This window comes from Pimephales promelas, chromosome 24, assembly GCF_988280905.1.
Source record: "Pimephales promelas chromosome 24, fPimPro1.hap1.1, whole genome shotgun sequence".
Lineage (NCBI taxonomy): Eukaryota > Metazoa > Chordata > Actinopteri > Cypriniformes > Leuciscidae > Pimephales > Pimephales promelas.
In genome coordinates, this window is record NC_142792.1 from 699,827 (window position 1) to 713,843 (window position 14,017).

At 39.0% G+C, this 14,017-nt stretch overlaps 2 protein-coding genes across 3 annotated transcripts in view; one reads left to right on the forward strand and one right to left on the reverse strand.

Moving 5' to 3' along the window:
* Window positions 1-13,750, reverse strand: part of ptn (pleiotrophin) — a 67,165-nt gene extending 53,415 nt beyond the window's left edge. For both annotated transcript variants that reach the window (XM_089126605.1, XM_089126602.1), the window contains exon 1: window positions 13,661-13,750. The gene's annotated coding sequence lies outside the window, so the exon portion shown is untranslated. The remainder of the gene's footprint in view (window positions 1-13,660) is intronic.
* Window positions 57-8,858, forward strand: trim35-14 (tripartite motif containing 35-14). The gene is made up of 6 exons (XM_039660623.2): window positions 57-651; window positions 2,677-2,772; window positions 3,151-3,381; window positions 3,500-3,522; window positions 4,765-4,880; window positions 7,707-8,858. The coding sequence occupies exons 1-6, from the start codon at window positions 256-258 to the stop codon at window positions 8,228-8,230; spliced, it is 1,386 nt and encodes a 461-aa protein (XP_039516557.2). The 5' UTR covers window positions 57-255; the 3' UTR covers window positions 8,231-8,858.
* Window positions 13,751-14,017: the final 267 nt, after the last annotated feature.

Sequence of the window (14,017 nt, forward strand, 5' to 3'; positions counted from 1 at the left end):
AATTATCTAGTGTAAACCCGTATGATTTTAATTTGAGTAGACTTTGAGCTGGTGCCACACTCCATGTGATGATTTCCTGGCTGCTATTTTTGGAGGGTGGAGTTGTTTACTAAGGTTTCTACTGAAATGAAAGTGAATAAAAGGAAAGGGTTGGGTCTAGTGTGGAGAAGTAAAACAGGTTTAATAATATTTCCAACTGGAGAAAAAAGTAAATCTATCGGATAATTATAAGTCGGGTGTCTGGATTGTTCAGTCATGTCAGACTCTTTGTACTTCCCAGAGGAGGATTTGACATGCCTCATCTGTTGTGATGTCTTCACTGATCCGGTAACTCTGAAATGTAGCCACAGTTTTTGCTCTGAATGCCTCCAGCGTTTCTGGTCGACTCAAGAAGAGCTGTGGTGTCCGGTCTGCCGTAAGAAATGCTCAAGTGACGAACCCACCAAGAGCCTGGCATTCAGAGCGCTCTGTGAATCCTTCAAGATTAGAAAACCCACAGCCGAATCAGGAGACGTTTGTTCGTTGCATAAAGAGACACTCAAACTCTTCTGCTTTGATGACAAGAAGCCCATCTGTGTGGTGTGTTACACTTCAAAGAAGCATGAAAATCACAAGTGTTCTCCTGTCAGTGAGGCTGCTGGGAACTTAAAGGTAGGAGAAGTTTGGAATCTAATCTGAGTGTTTGGTTTCTTCAAGCTTAGTAGTTCAGTTATGAAAAAACTTTTGCTGATAATTTACTCACCCCCATGTCATCCGAGATGTCCATGTCTTTCTTTCTTCTGTCGAAAAGAAATTAAGGTTTTTAATGAAAACATTCCAGGATTTTCTTCATATAATGGACTTCAATGGGGTCCAAACGGTTCACGGTCCAAATGAGAGTTTCAGTGCAAACTGTTCAAAGGGCTTTAAACGATTCCAGACGATGAATAAGGGTCTTATCAAGCGAAACGATCACTCATTTAAAGGGGGGGTTGACTGCGATTTCACTTTTTTTATTGTAAATAGTGTGTAATGTTGCTGTTGGTGCATGAACAGTATCTGCAAAGTTGCAGCGCTGAAAGTTCAGTGTAAGCAGAGATATCGTCTTTTAAAAATCAGGAAGTTTAATGCCTACAAAAACGACTGGATTGGGACTACAGCTGGGTTTTAGACGTCACTAACCCACACATTTGCATCAACCCCTCCCTCCGGAATATGCAGAAAAGGACATGGCCATATTTCAGCAGCTCCAGCAGCTCATCGAGTGTTGTGTTCACGCAGCTGTCAGGTCTTCTGTGTTTCGGGCTTCCCACGGACGCTGTACTTCGTCAAGAATGGATACAATTTATGTTTGATTATGTTCCTGAAAATGACGATGTAATCTAGCTCTCTGTGCAGCGCATTTTACGGAAGACAGCTTCCAGAATCTCCACGAGTTCAACACCAGATTCAACAAGAAACTGTAAACATGAAGCAGTTCCAACTTTAAAACCAGAGTTGTTGGGCCACAACCTGTAAGTAGGCTAAGACTTCATCATTTTAAATGTATTTGCATGTATAATTCCAGACGTAACGTTAGCCTTGTGTTTTCGTTTTTTTCAAATGCCAGTGCTAGCTTTATTGCCACTCGGCTATCAGTTATGCTATTTTGTGTCTACGACAAATGCATACAAACAGGAATTTTGTATAAGTGCTAATGTTGTAAATGTATTTTTCATGTATATATGCTTTATGACGTTATTTTCGATTTGATCAAGAACGTAAACTTGCCACCGCTGTTTAAGTATAACATTAGTAGCCAGTCAGTTGCTATTGTGTTAAACAAACGTGTATAAAGTTAAAAAATGTAGCAAATGATCATTCAGAAACGTTTAGTAAGAGCCGTGTGTGGTGTGGTTCTGTTTGACTCGCTTCATCGCGGCTTTCTCGGTCTGATTCTGGGTCAAACTGATACTGCAGTTCGACGCATATTTACATTCTGGACTGGAGCTCATGACGTGCACGTAAAGGTAATGGGCGTTAACTTTCCGGACAACGTAAGCGACAGTTTAGCCAATCACAACACACCAATCTGAGCCCACGACGTGTTTCTGAGGGAGTGGTTTCATAGACTCAGGAAGTCAACCGCTCGTTCGAGGACAGAGGAGAGCGCGGCTGACAATAAAGCTGAAGTTTATGAAAAATAAGACTTTAAAAACGAAAACCCACGAATACATGTTATAATGCACCCTATAAACACAATCATGCAAAGAAAAAAAGCAGTCAACCCCCCCTTTAATAAATAAATAACAAAGTTTAAGTTTTATAAGCTCAAATGCTCAGCTTGCTGTTCTGTGATAAGCGTTTGTGTCTCTCCTGTTCAAACTCATTCATCAAAATGAACGAATCTTTTTCCGAGTCATTTGGTTCATTCAACGAACGAAACGAACAAATTGACTCAGAAAAAGATTTGTTCATTTTGATGAACGAGTTCGAACAGGAGCGTCATGAACATGCATCGCAGTACAGAGCAAGGCGAGCATTGAAGTCCATTATATGGAGAAAATCCTGGAATGTTTTCATCAAAAAACTTAATTTCATTTTGACCGAAGAAATATAAGACATGGACATCTCGGATGACATGGGGGCGAGTAAATTATCAGCAAAACATTTTTGAAAAGTGAACTACTCCTTTAAGAGTTTATCCTGTGATTCCAGGAGATTGTTAAAGAAAAAATGGACAGACTTCAGATGACCTTTGCTGACTTTAAGAAAGCCCAAGAGAGCTGTGTGGAAGAGGCTGAGCTCATTAAGGTATGTGGTTGGTGTTTCAATCAGTACAATTATGTTAAAGTTCTCCTGTCGTCAATCATTTCATTAAATAGTTTTATTCCTTGTCTTATTTAGTATACACGGTTCCCTTTCAGTCGAGAATGTCAGATGTAGTGATTGTCACTATAGACCTAGGACAGTTAAAAAAAATTACTTAATCTTCAAAGAATTGTATTATTAATATAGCTTTATTTATTTGTGATCTCTGTATTTGGTTACCGTCAACATAGTTTCCACATGGTTTGTCTTAAAGCGTATTAAAACACCACATAGACATACAGTATAAACAACCATATAAGCCGGATTCTCACCACAAGGGGACTTTAACGGAAAGGATTAAACCTTCTTAAACCATTTCAGGAACACACCAGTGTAGAAGAAAGCAAGATCAAGGAGGAATTTGAGAAGCTCCATCAGTTTCTTAGAGAGGAAGAGGAGAAACGGATCGGAGCGTTGCGTAAAGAAATGCAAAATCGAGATGAGAAACTCGAGGCCAGAATGGAGGATCTGTCCACACAGATGTCAGATCTGTCTGAGAGGATGGCAACTCTCTGGCAGCTCTTGGATGCTGAAAACATCACTTTTCTCCAGGTACAGATAGGAAATGCATGACACCATCAGAGAGCTGTAATCTGATGCAAACGTGTCTAATAATCATGATGTTCACACACATGACTGAGCACTAACTGTTTTTTTATTTCTCATTCAGAATTACGATGATACAATGAAAAAGTGAGTCTTTTTGCAATTAGCTTTTTATACAGCTAAAAGACCATACCAAATAATCTAAAAACAGAAAAAAATACACATACAGGTGAAACTCAGAAAATTTCAGTTTTCATTAGTTTCAGTAATTCAACTTAAAGTGTAAATTGCAGTTTAACCACCACAAACAATTAATGTGTAAATTAAGGTGTTCAATATGTATATATTTTTTTAAAAAAATCTGTCTTAAAATAACATTTATTGGGGTTTCTTCAAATGTAGCATGTTTTTTACAGTAACGGGGTGATGACATCATAGGAGGGAGTGTGGGTAATGCACCCACTCTATATGTTCGGGTTGAGGGAGAAAAACGATTTGCGGTACTCCTGCAAACTAGAAATATCTATGAATAAAACATAAAAACTAATATATTTTATTCATCTGTTGCAAAAAAACAAAAAACAAGAACGACTAAAGCAAAATAGAAACTATTTACCGGTCAGAGTTTCTATTTATAACACGTTTGCAGCGTTAAGCGATGTAGCCAATCACAGACATATGTTTTGATTTCTAGGAACGCAATGGCCAATCAGAAGCATTTAAGACTCCCCTCACCGCTCAAAACTGACTTTTTGTTCAGCGATGAATTCTGTATGCTGGCAAATCCTCGAATTATAACAAACAAAGTGTAGATATGAAAGATTCATTGATAATAACAGACATGTGTAAGATCGCGATGAACTGATCACAGCTTTTTAGGAATTATTATGGGAATGCACTTTGCTTGCCACTGTAAAACGTACCAACTTTTCATATTATAATATATGCAGCATTTTGGTATAAAAAAAAAAAAAATTGTGGGCAGTTCTTATCTTTATGTTTAGTAAGCACATTGCATTATCTTCTTTATCAACCTGCAGTTTACACTTTAAAAGGTGAAACTAATATTTTATATAGACTCATTACATGCAAAGTAAGATATTTCCAGCCTTTATTTGTTATAATTCTGATGATTATGGCTTACAGCTTATGGAAATGTATTCACAATATTCTAATATTGAATTTGGGGTTTCCATAAGCTGTAAGCCATAATCTTCACAATTATAACAAATAAAGGCTTAAAATATTCCACTTTGCATGTAATGAGTCTTTATAATTTCTATAGAGTCTATAGTTTAACCTTTTTAAGTTGAATTACTGAAATAAATGTACTTTTGCACAATATTCAAATTTTTCGAGTTTCACCTGTATATCTGTTTGTGTACACAGATTCAATCACCCATCATCCCCAGACATGACCCCTGAAATGGAGGAATTTCAACCCCATCCCATTCAGACACTGATCTTCACCACCTGGGCCAGAATGCAGAACCTTGTGGAACAGCGTAAGTAATAGCGTCTTCTTAAAGACATAATTTTAACAAATGTTGTTCCAAATTGTATGTGGAACAAAAATGGAAAATTTTGTGCAACTCATTTTGTGTTATACGGTTTACGGTGACCAGAAGCTTGAAAGGTCCAACATGGACAAAAGAAATATACTATAATTTTTGTATATATAACTCGCATACGATTTGATTTAAGGTGTGCCCCTAAATTTTCTGCTTGCGCTCCTAAAATTTTCGGTCAGGGGCAACAGTGCACCTAGTAAAAAAAGTTAGTCTGGAGCCCTGCCTTGTCTCAGGGAGAAGCACACACTGCGGTTTGGTCTCCCCGCGATGATGCACCAATGCTGCGACTATCCAGTTCTAAGGAATTGGATGTCATCAGCATTAATGAGGGGATTAAGAGAGTTTGCCAGCTCATACCCCTGATGTTGATCTGGAGTTTATGGAGGTTGTGAATCGCGCTGTTGCCAGATTAAATATTGACTGGCCAGCCAAGGAATAATATGAAAGCAAGAGTTTATTTCTACCATCTAGATCACAGCCTCCTCGCCAGGGTTTGCAGTTTTTCCCCAACTGAAGTGTCGAAGTCATGGGAAAAAAACGGTTTAATTTCGAGTTTTTAATCCTCAGACTTATCTCACTTGCTTATGAAGCGGCCGGTCAGCCTTCACCTTTGGCTGTTCGGGCCCATTCTACCAGGAGTATGGCTGCCTAAAAGGCTTTATAATCAGGGATTTCCCTCCATGCACCAGGCTGGTCCTCACCGCATACATTTGTTTGTTTTTATGACTTGGATCTTGGCTCCACTCCAGGGTTTAGGGTGCTTGCTTAGTGTGCGCAGAGACTTCACACAGAACAGGCGTTTATTATAGCATCTCAAAGCAGCTCGAGTTCCCTTGAAAGGGAAAGTCTCAGGTTTCTTATGCAACCCTGGTTCCTTGAGAGTGAACGAGATGCTGCGTTGCCTTGCCATACTCCCTGCATGCCACTGATTGACTTGCTTTAGCCTATCAGAAGCTGGCGTGGTCTGTTTTCAGTTGTGTTTCATAGTTTCCTGGTCGGTGATGTCACCCGTGACGTCTCGTCTTTCCATTGGACTGATCATACACGTGCTTCACGACGCACGAATCGTCTCAATGCAGCGTCTCGTTGCTTCTCAGGTAACCGGGGTTACATACGTAATCTCAGAGGTTTTCTTTCCGTATATTTCGCATGAATCCTGTATTTTTGTTGTACGAGAGTTTGTTATATATTCATAGTGGCAATAAGGAGGGAAGCAGAAGGGGAAACAGTTTTAGACCGTTTGTTTAAATTACATGCTAAAATTTTACCTCAAAAAAGTAATAAAATAGGCCTAGTGCAAGTTAGTGTTTTGTTGTTTTTGAACCTTACCTTAAAAATAAATAAGGTTATGACACTAAAAACTACGAGTTTAACTTGTATAGATTTCAAATGTCAACATGACATCATGACTTTTGCGTAAACATACACGCCACTTTCGAGTCAAGTGGCGTGTTATCTCTACGCATTTTGAGCTATCCGCGTGTATGTCTACGGCATTAACGTCCGAGTGATTCCGCGTGTACACGCCGTCGAATATCCACTCATAAATGTCATTAACCCCAGTGACGGTTAGGTTTAGGGACGGGGTTGAGGTAAGTCATATATTTATATATACAGTAATAACGTTAAGTCAACGGCGTTCATGAACACGCTGAAAGGCGATTATTGCCGTGTCATACACACGCTACTTCATGACATCAGTCTGCAAATGTTGTTAAAGACATGTAAACTGTCAGTGAAGAAAAATTAATTAAATTATGTGCAATACCACAAAAAAATACAATAGAACAAACATACAAATGAAATATACAGTGCTTTACATGTTTTTCAAGTAGGTCTAACAGTAATTTTCAGGTACAGAAATTGAATAACCAAATGTAAAATAACACTGCATCAATTAAATAAACTGTAGATAAAGTTACAAAGTTATTCAGTCAACAACAGACTGCAGCAGGAATATTAGGCTTAAGTCACTTAAAGAACTGCACAGATCCAATATGCTGTTCTCGAAAGTGTGCAAGTTATATGTTCTTGACTTGATTATTTATATTGGCCATTTAAAACACGTACAAATGATAAGAAATCACTGTTTCAACCGAGCAAGTGACAGTTCTGTTAGGACCACTATCGTTAAATATGAGAAACGAGAGGAGCTGGGGAGGGACAAGGAGAGGGAGAATACTTTAGCCATGCAAATGTCACAAGTAACAGAAAAAAGCACAAATGTCAGAGCATGTCAGAACACCTCAGACCCATAAGGGTTAATTCTGTGGCGCACCTCCATGAATTAGTCTGTGTGGGAACCACAGGACTGTTTCCATGCTCTCTGTGTTTGATCATTAATGCATAACATCACGCGAGTTGGACACAACAGAGGAAAAGGTAAAACGTTAAGCCTAGATTTTTTTGACGATTTTTTTTTGACGATTTTTTATCGTCATTAGAAGTGTTAAAAGTTGTAAAGAGAACCAAATTGAACAAAACAATATAACTGCAGAATTTTAATTTCTGAATATCTAACGGTATCCTTGGTATCGCAAAATCCACATCATACCGGTATAGCGCCCACCCCTAGCGTCAGATGAAGCTGTCTTCCTTTCCCTTGTAGCATGAATACCATGAAAGTACAGTTGGTATGTCTTTTTGATCAAGCCTCTGGTCACCATCCACTTTTATTGTGTGGACCAGAAAAAATAACAAGACAAACACATATTTTGACATTGTAATGCTGGTACTGACCGCGGTAATGTGTGTTTACAGCTCCTGTGACTCTGGACCCAGACACAGCAGCAGCTAAACTGAGGGTGTCACAGGATTGCACCAGTGTTCAGTACGTGGAAGAGAAAATGTTTGTGTCTGATACCCCAGAGAGGCTGTATGTGGGAGTGTTGGCCTCAGAGGGCTTTAGCTCGGGTCTGCACTGCTGGGACGTGGAGGTGAGAGACAACGACCACTGGACACTGGGAGTGATGGGGGAAACAGTGAACCGCAAAAAACTTTGCAAAATGGATCCAATGAGTCGTTTTTGGTGTTTACGTTACGTGGATGGGATATACAAGAAAGGTCGTAAACCTGCCAAAGATATTGATGACGATGAGATGCCGAATATCATCCGACTGCAGCTGGACTTTTACGAAGGACAGCTGAGTTTCATCGATCCCTTCAGAAACCGAATTTTGTGCTCCTACACAGGTGGGTTTCCAGAGAGGGTGTTCCCATATTTCTGCACTGGAGACGTGGACACGCCACTTAATGTTTTTCCGGCAAATCAACAACAAGAGTAAACCACAACTAACGTGATGTATTATTTACACATGTTGTGTTTCATGCATGTGCCATCTTTCTTTAAAGGTGCATTGCGCAACATTTCATAGCCGTTTTCTAACCCATACATGCTTAAACAATCGCCTGATGGGCTGAATGAGCCCTTCTCTGATCACTAAGATCGCCTGTACAGTAAAATAAATAAGAGCGATTCGGGCTCGAGACTGGCCGTGACATCATGCGCGTTCACGCTCGCCTGGCTATGTGCCTGTCTTGCAGGTTTGTGTATTCGCCGCCATTCTCCGTATCAGAGAAGACAATTCGAGCGACACAACTTTAGTCAACTTTCCACAAAAGTAGAAGATGGATTCAAAGGAGCTGTTTAGCCTACACCTGGTCACTTCATGCGTTTTCTGTGATCGGATAGCTATTCGATCGTGAAAAGACCAGGTTGCCCTCCGAAACGCATTCGAGACGGATTTGAATCCGATCGCTCAAATCACTTGAGGACGTGCCGTGGTCTGGGCCGTATTCCAGACAAAACTGGACAAGTGTTAATCATCTGGTTGTTGAAAGCAGATTATAGGTTATGTCATGTTATTTTAGTCATATATGACGACGCGCATCATCAGATGAGCAGCTGAGCGCCTATTCACAGGGGCGTAGCCAGGACATTATTTCTGGGGGGGCCAGCTTGTGCCAGTCTTTTATTTGGGGTGGCACTTGATTGTCAAAAACTACTATTACTAAAACTCACACGCGGCTCGTCAGGCCATAAACAATGGATTGAACTCCCTTATGACACTAATAATGTCTAATTTATAAATGTGCGAGTGCAATGTGTCATCATTATGTGAGGGGTTAGGGACCTTAACATGAGACAGGGATGTTTTTAGTGCAAATGACAGAAAGACACAATATGAATTGTCATATTGGGCGATAATTTATTTAGGTAAACCATTGCATTTTAAGTGCAACATCCAATTTATTTGTGATAATACAACAAGTTACAACGGTTGCACAAATCATAACTAGATCATGTAGTAACACTTGAGTCATTAGTTAGTTCCAATGATCTTCACTTTATAATACGGATCCAAATAATTAGTAATTCCCACAGAAGTATCTAGTAACACTTTCATCTGTGAGCTATTACTTACTAATTCGTTAATAAGAGTTTATTTATAGTTAATAGTAGTTACTAGATTGTTAATAAACTTTTTCAGTAGTTCTCTGGGAAGTATTAAAAAAATAGAAGTTATTGATTACTTAATAGTGAACTACTACTTTCATCTGTGCGCTATTACTTACTAGTTTGTTAATCAGAGTTTCTTGTTAGTTAATAATAGTTACTAGATTGTTAATATTGTGTTACTCATTGGTTCTTGTGTAGTTATTCATTAACAAAGGAACCGTATTCTAAAGTGTTACCCTGAAATGTTCTGTTCGCTTTGTGTCTGCTGTAACAATTACACTCTTAGAAGAAAAGGTTCAATATAGAACCTTAAAAGGTTCTAAAGCGTTACGTATTTGGAACCCTTAAAATGCAATGCATGTGAATGATCACAAAATTCAATATATGGTGGTTAAAAAATGTAATTAATCAATATCAGACGAAGACTGCCATTTCACTTTTTATCCTCTAAAAATCTGCATGATTAAAATGTGATATTAAGTTACTACAACAGTTTAATAAACAATTATTTAATAACAACTACAAATGTTGCAGAATAATGTAATATATGAATGAATAATAGCCTTTAAAAAACCTTTGAGCCAAAAGGGTTCTTTCTTGTCAGTTTTGAACCTTTTTTAGCATAAAATGTCCTTCGGAGTTGATTAAAGAACCCCATGCTTCATTTGGGGCCGTTTACACCTGGCCACTTCATGCGTTTTCTGTGATCGGATAGCTATCCGATCATGAAAAGACCTGGTGTAAATGCCCCCCGAAACGCATTCGAGACGGATTTGAATCCGATCACTCAAACCACTTCAGAAGGTGGTCTGGGCCGCATTCCAGACGAAACTGGACAAGTGTAAATGCATCTTGTTCCTGAAACCACATATGTAAATGTTAATACTCCCAAAAATGCTAAAAAAAAGAAACGCGTGAGAGTGTGTTACAGGCTACATGTCATGCTATTTTAGTCAGATATGACGACGCTACTGCGACGCGCATCATCACCTCAGATGAGCGGCTGAACGCAAGCCAAAGCACCGCAATCTATCGCAAATCAAAGTGAAAGTAAGTCGCAGACGATTAACAAGATTAAAAAGTAAAGAAATGAAATGATCTTACCAGTTCTGTTGCCACTCTCTCTTATCACCGTCTTTGCTGATTTTGAAATTAGCCGATGATCAATAAAATCCAACTCATATCTGTTGCTTTCGGTGACGTGCACTTCGGCAATTGAAGATCGGATTTATATCCATTTTGCAAAAACACATTTATGTGACCAGGTGTAAATGGAGTCGTTTTGATAAATCAGATAGCTATCCGATCTGAGAAAACGCATGAAGTGGCCAGGTGTAAACAGCCCAAGCGCTGTCAGAATGCAGGCACGTTATGTCTCGCACTGTTGATGGGGGCGAGACCCAACAAGTGACAAATCAATGACTTCATTAAAAAATGCATACATTTCAGCTTCCTTTTTAGACCGTTACTGGAGTTTTTTTATTATTATTTTTTTATTATTAAATTTATTTTCCCGTGAGGTTGGGAGGGGGGGCCGGCAGGGGGGCCGAGCCTTGACCAATGGTGGCCGTGGCCCCCCCTGGCCACCATGTAGCTCCGCCCCTGCCTATTCATCAAGCCAGCACGCCGCAATCTATCGCAAATCAAAGTGAAAGTAAGTTGCAGACGCGCAACACTTCCATCTTCATTAAAAGTAAAGAAATGAACTGATCTTTACCAGGGTTGTTGCCGATCTCTCTTATTGCTGTCTTTGCTGATTTTGAAATTAGCCGATGATTAATAAAATGCAGCTCATATCTGTTGCTTTCGGTGACGTGCACTTCATGAATTCTGTAGCCTATATAGCGCGGGAATTGAAGATCAGATTATATCACATTTATGTGAGCAGGTGTAATGGAGTCGTTTTGATAAATCAGACAGCTATCCGATCTGAGAAAACGCATTGTGGCCAGGTGTAAACAGCCCAAAGAGACCGGCTTGTAGTTCATTCCAAACCCCAACGCAAACTCCACGTGAGACAAAGACAATACAACTTCTGTCTGTCCAGTGCCAGGCGTCGGAATAAGACGAGAGTCAACATCGGGAAGGCTTTCAACAAACGGAGAGATCTCCGGGCGGCTCCTGTACAAAGTAATAACTTATATTGTTCATTAACGTGTTTCCATAATTATACAATCATACGTGGATACAGTAAGCACATAAAACAGTTCAACATGGAGATAGATGGAAACAAAAACCGAAGTTTTCTACTACCCCTGTTTTCCCCTCTCACACACATAAGTGTGTAATTTACTCGAATGCCTTTCCTTTCATTTATTTTAAATGACCTGCAGATTTATAACTGTATTACCTCATTATGACTGTAACAAAAGATGTGTGCCGCACAGTGTGCGGCTGATGCTCCTTTGGTTATGAACAGCTCGTCGTGCAAACGTGCGTGTATGTGTGTGTGAGCGCGCACGCAGTTTCGCTTGTCGCCAGAGGGGGCGTAGTTCTGCAAAAACACAAAAACTCAAAAGACTTGCGTTTTGCTCCTTTAAAACAAAGGCCATTTGGTTTGATAAACAATGACCTTCATGCATTTTTAAGTGTGCAAGTATCCTAATAATTCTTTAAATTTTTACTTATGTATGTCAAGCCTTGAGATTATTTAATCATGCAATGTTTTAGTACATAGGTGATGCATGAATAATTAGTAGAGATGCAACGATGAATTGGCCAGCGATATTTATTGGCTGATCTATTTAATCCAGATGGAACTGGAATCATATTCTGAATGTTATGATCCAATCTGACTTCTGACCTGTAATGTAGCCTGAATCATAATCATAAACTGTTCGCTGGTTGTCCAGAGGAGAACTGGCCGCAGACTGAGCCTGGGTTCTCCCAGTTTTTTTTTCTCAATTCTCTGTCACTGATGGACTTTTGGTACCTTGCATCTGTTGCCTTTGCTTTTAGCTTGCTCAGTTTGGGACATTTAATTATTCAACAATATTTTTTACAGTATCGGCCTTACTTAAGGTGAACGATTTTCTTCTATAAACAAACTTTGTTGTTTTATTTTCATGTTATCAATGTGAAGCTGCTTTGATACAATCTGTATTGCAAAAAGCACTATATAAATAAAGTTGACTTGATCTGCATAATGGCTATAGTATGAAAATGCCAAACCGATAACTGTGTTTAGACACTGAGATGTATAACGTCTTTTAAAAAGACTTTATATAATCAGTTTAGCGAGGGAAAGCAGCAAATATTTTCCTGAAGTAGCTAAATCAAGGCGTTTCCACACCTTTTGCACAAAGTTCATGTTTTGATACATTTTATACGTTCAGAAAGTTTTGGTTTGGTTTCACACTGCAATTATGCGAGTGCACTAAAGAACTTTACGTGACATACTTGCATGCTGTCGTCATCATCTATGTGAGCTGCATCTTGATATTGATTGGTTTTGTAAATGGACGTGCGTCTGACGTCAGCGTGTTGTCAATTCGGAGGGTCACTTTGACAACATGAATGAACAGGCGCATATCATTGCAACTATGTTATTTTTATGTCATAATTACCCGCAGCACCAACTATACACAAGGCAAGTTCAAATTTGCCAAATGAATGTCCTTGTCGTGCGAACATTTTATCGTCACAGGTGTTCTGACGATTCATGCTACTCATCGAGATTTGCTACTGGTTATGCGCATGTGCAGCTCACAGTATTTTCATGTGTTATAAAGTAATTTCCATTTAAAAAAATGCAAACTACCATATTAATATTTGTACGGTCAGCCAGCTGAACAAGAATAACTGAAAGTTTCAGTTACTAAGGAAATGTGTGTTTTGACAAGTCAAAGATGAATATTTGATGATAATTTTTACTTTTCACCGTTTTAAAAATAAAAACACTAACAGTAGTCTAAAGTATACAGTAGCTACTCATAACTTAGAATTGTATTATAATTGTATTTCATATAATATTGAATCGCCATTCTCTGAGATCGATTCACACTACGGTATCATTTTTCGACAAGGCAGCACAAATCGTCAGAACACCGGCAGGAAAGGAGAAGACTACAAGTTGACTTTTTAATATGTCATTAGACCATACTTCGTGTCTCCTCCTCTCCCCATGTGCTACACGGCTAATTTTTTCTGCCACCTTCTGTTTTTTTCGGCTATGCGGGAACTACTGGAACTTCCTGTAAAAGGTCTGAAAGTCCGAACCATACAGAAATGCTTTCACACTAGAAACGAAACAAACCTTTGTTCAGTTTGATCCGGACCGAGACTTCCACTTTTCGTCGGAACAAATTTCATCTGTTAGGTCCTGACCGTGGTGCGGGGAAGGTTTCACACCTGTAATTTTGATTCGGAAAAAAAATGAAAAGTCAGAAAGTCCAGACCAAACAAGGTAGGTGTGAAAGGGCCCTAATACTTGATATATAAAGCAACTGCACAGGAATTACGCATCAATTATTCCGATCAATAAAAATTATTTGATGCAGCAATAAACTAGATAGCGTACCTTATTGCATGTGTTGTTAAACTTTGCGAATTTAAAACACGATCAAAACCGTATTCTATAATAACAAAAAAACTAAAAAATCAAAATCGGTAT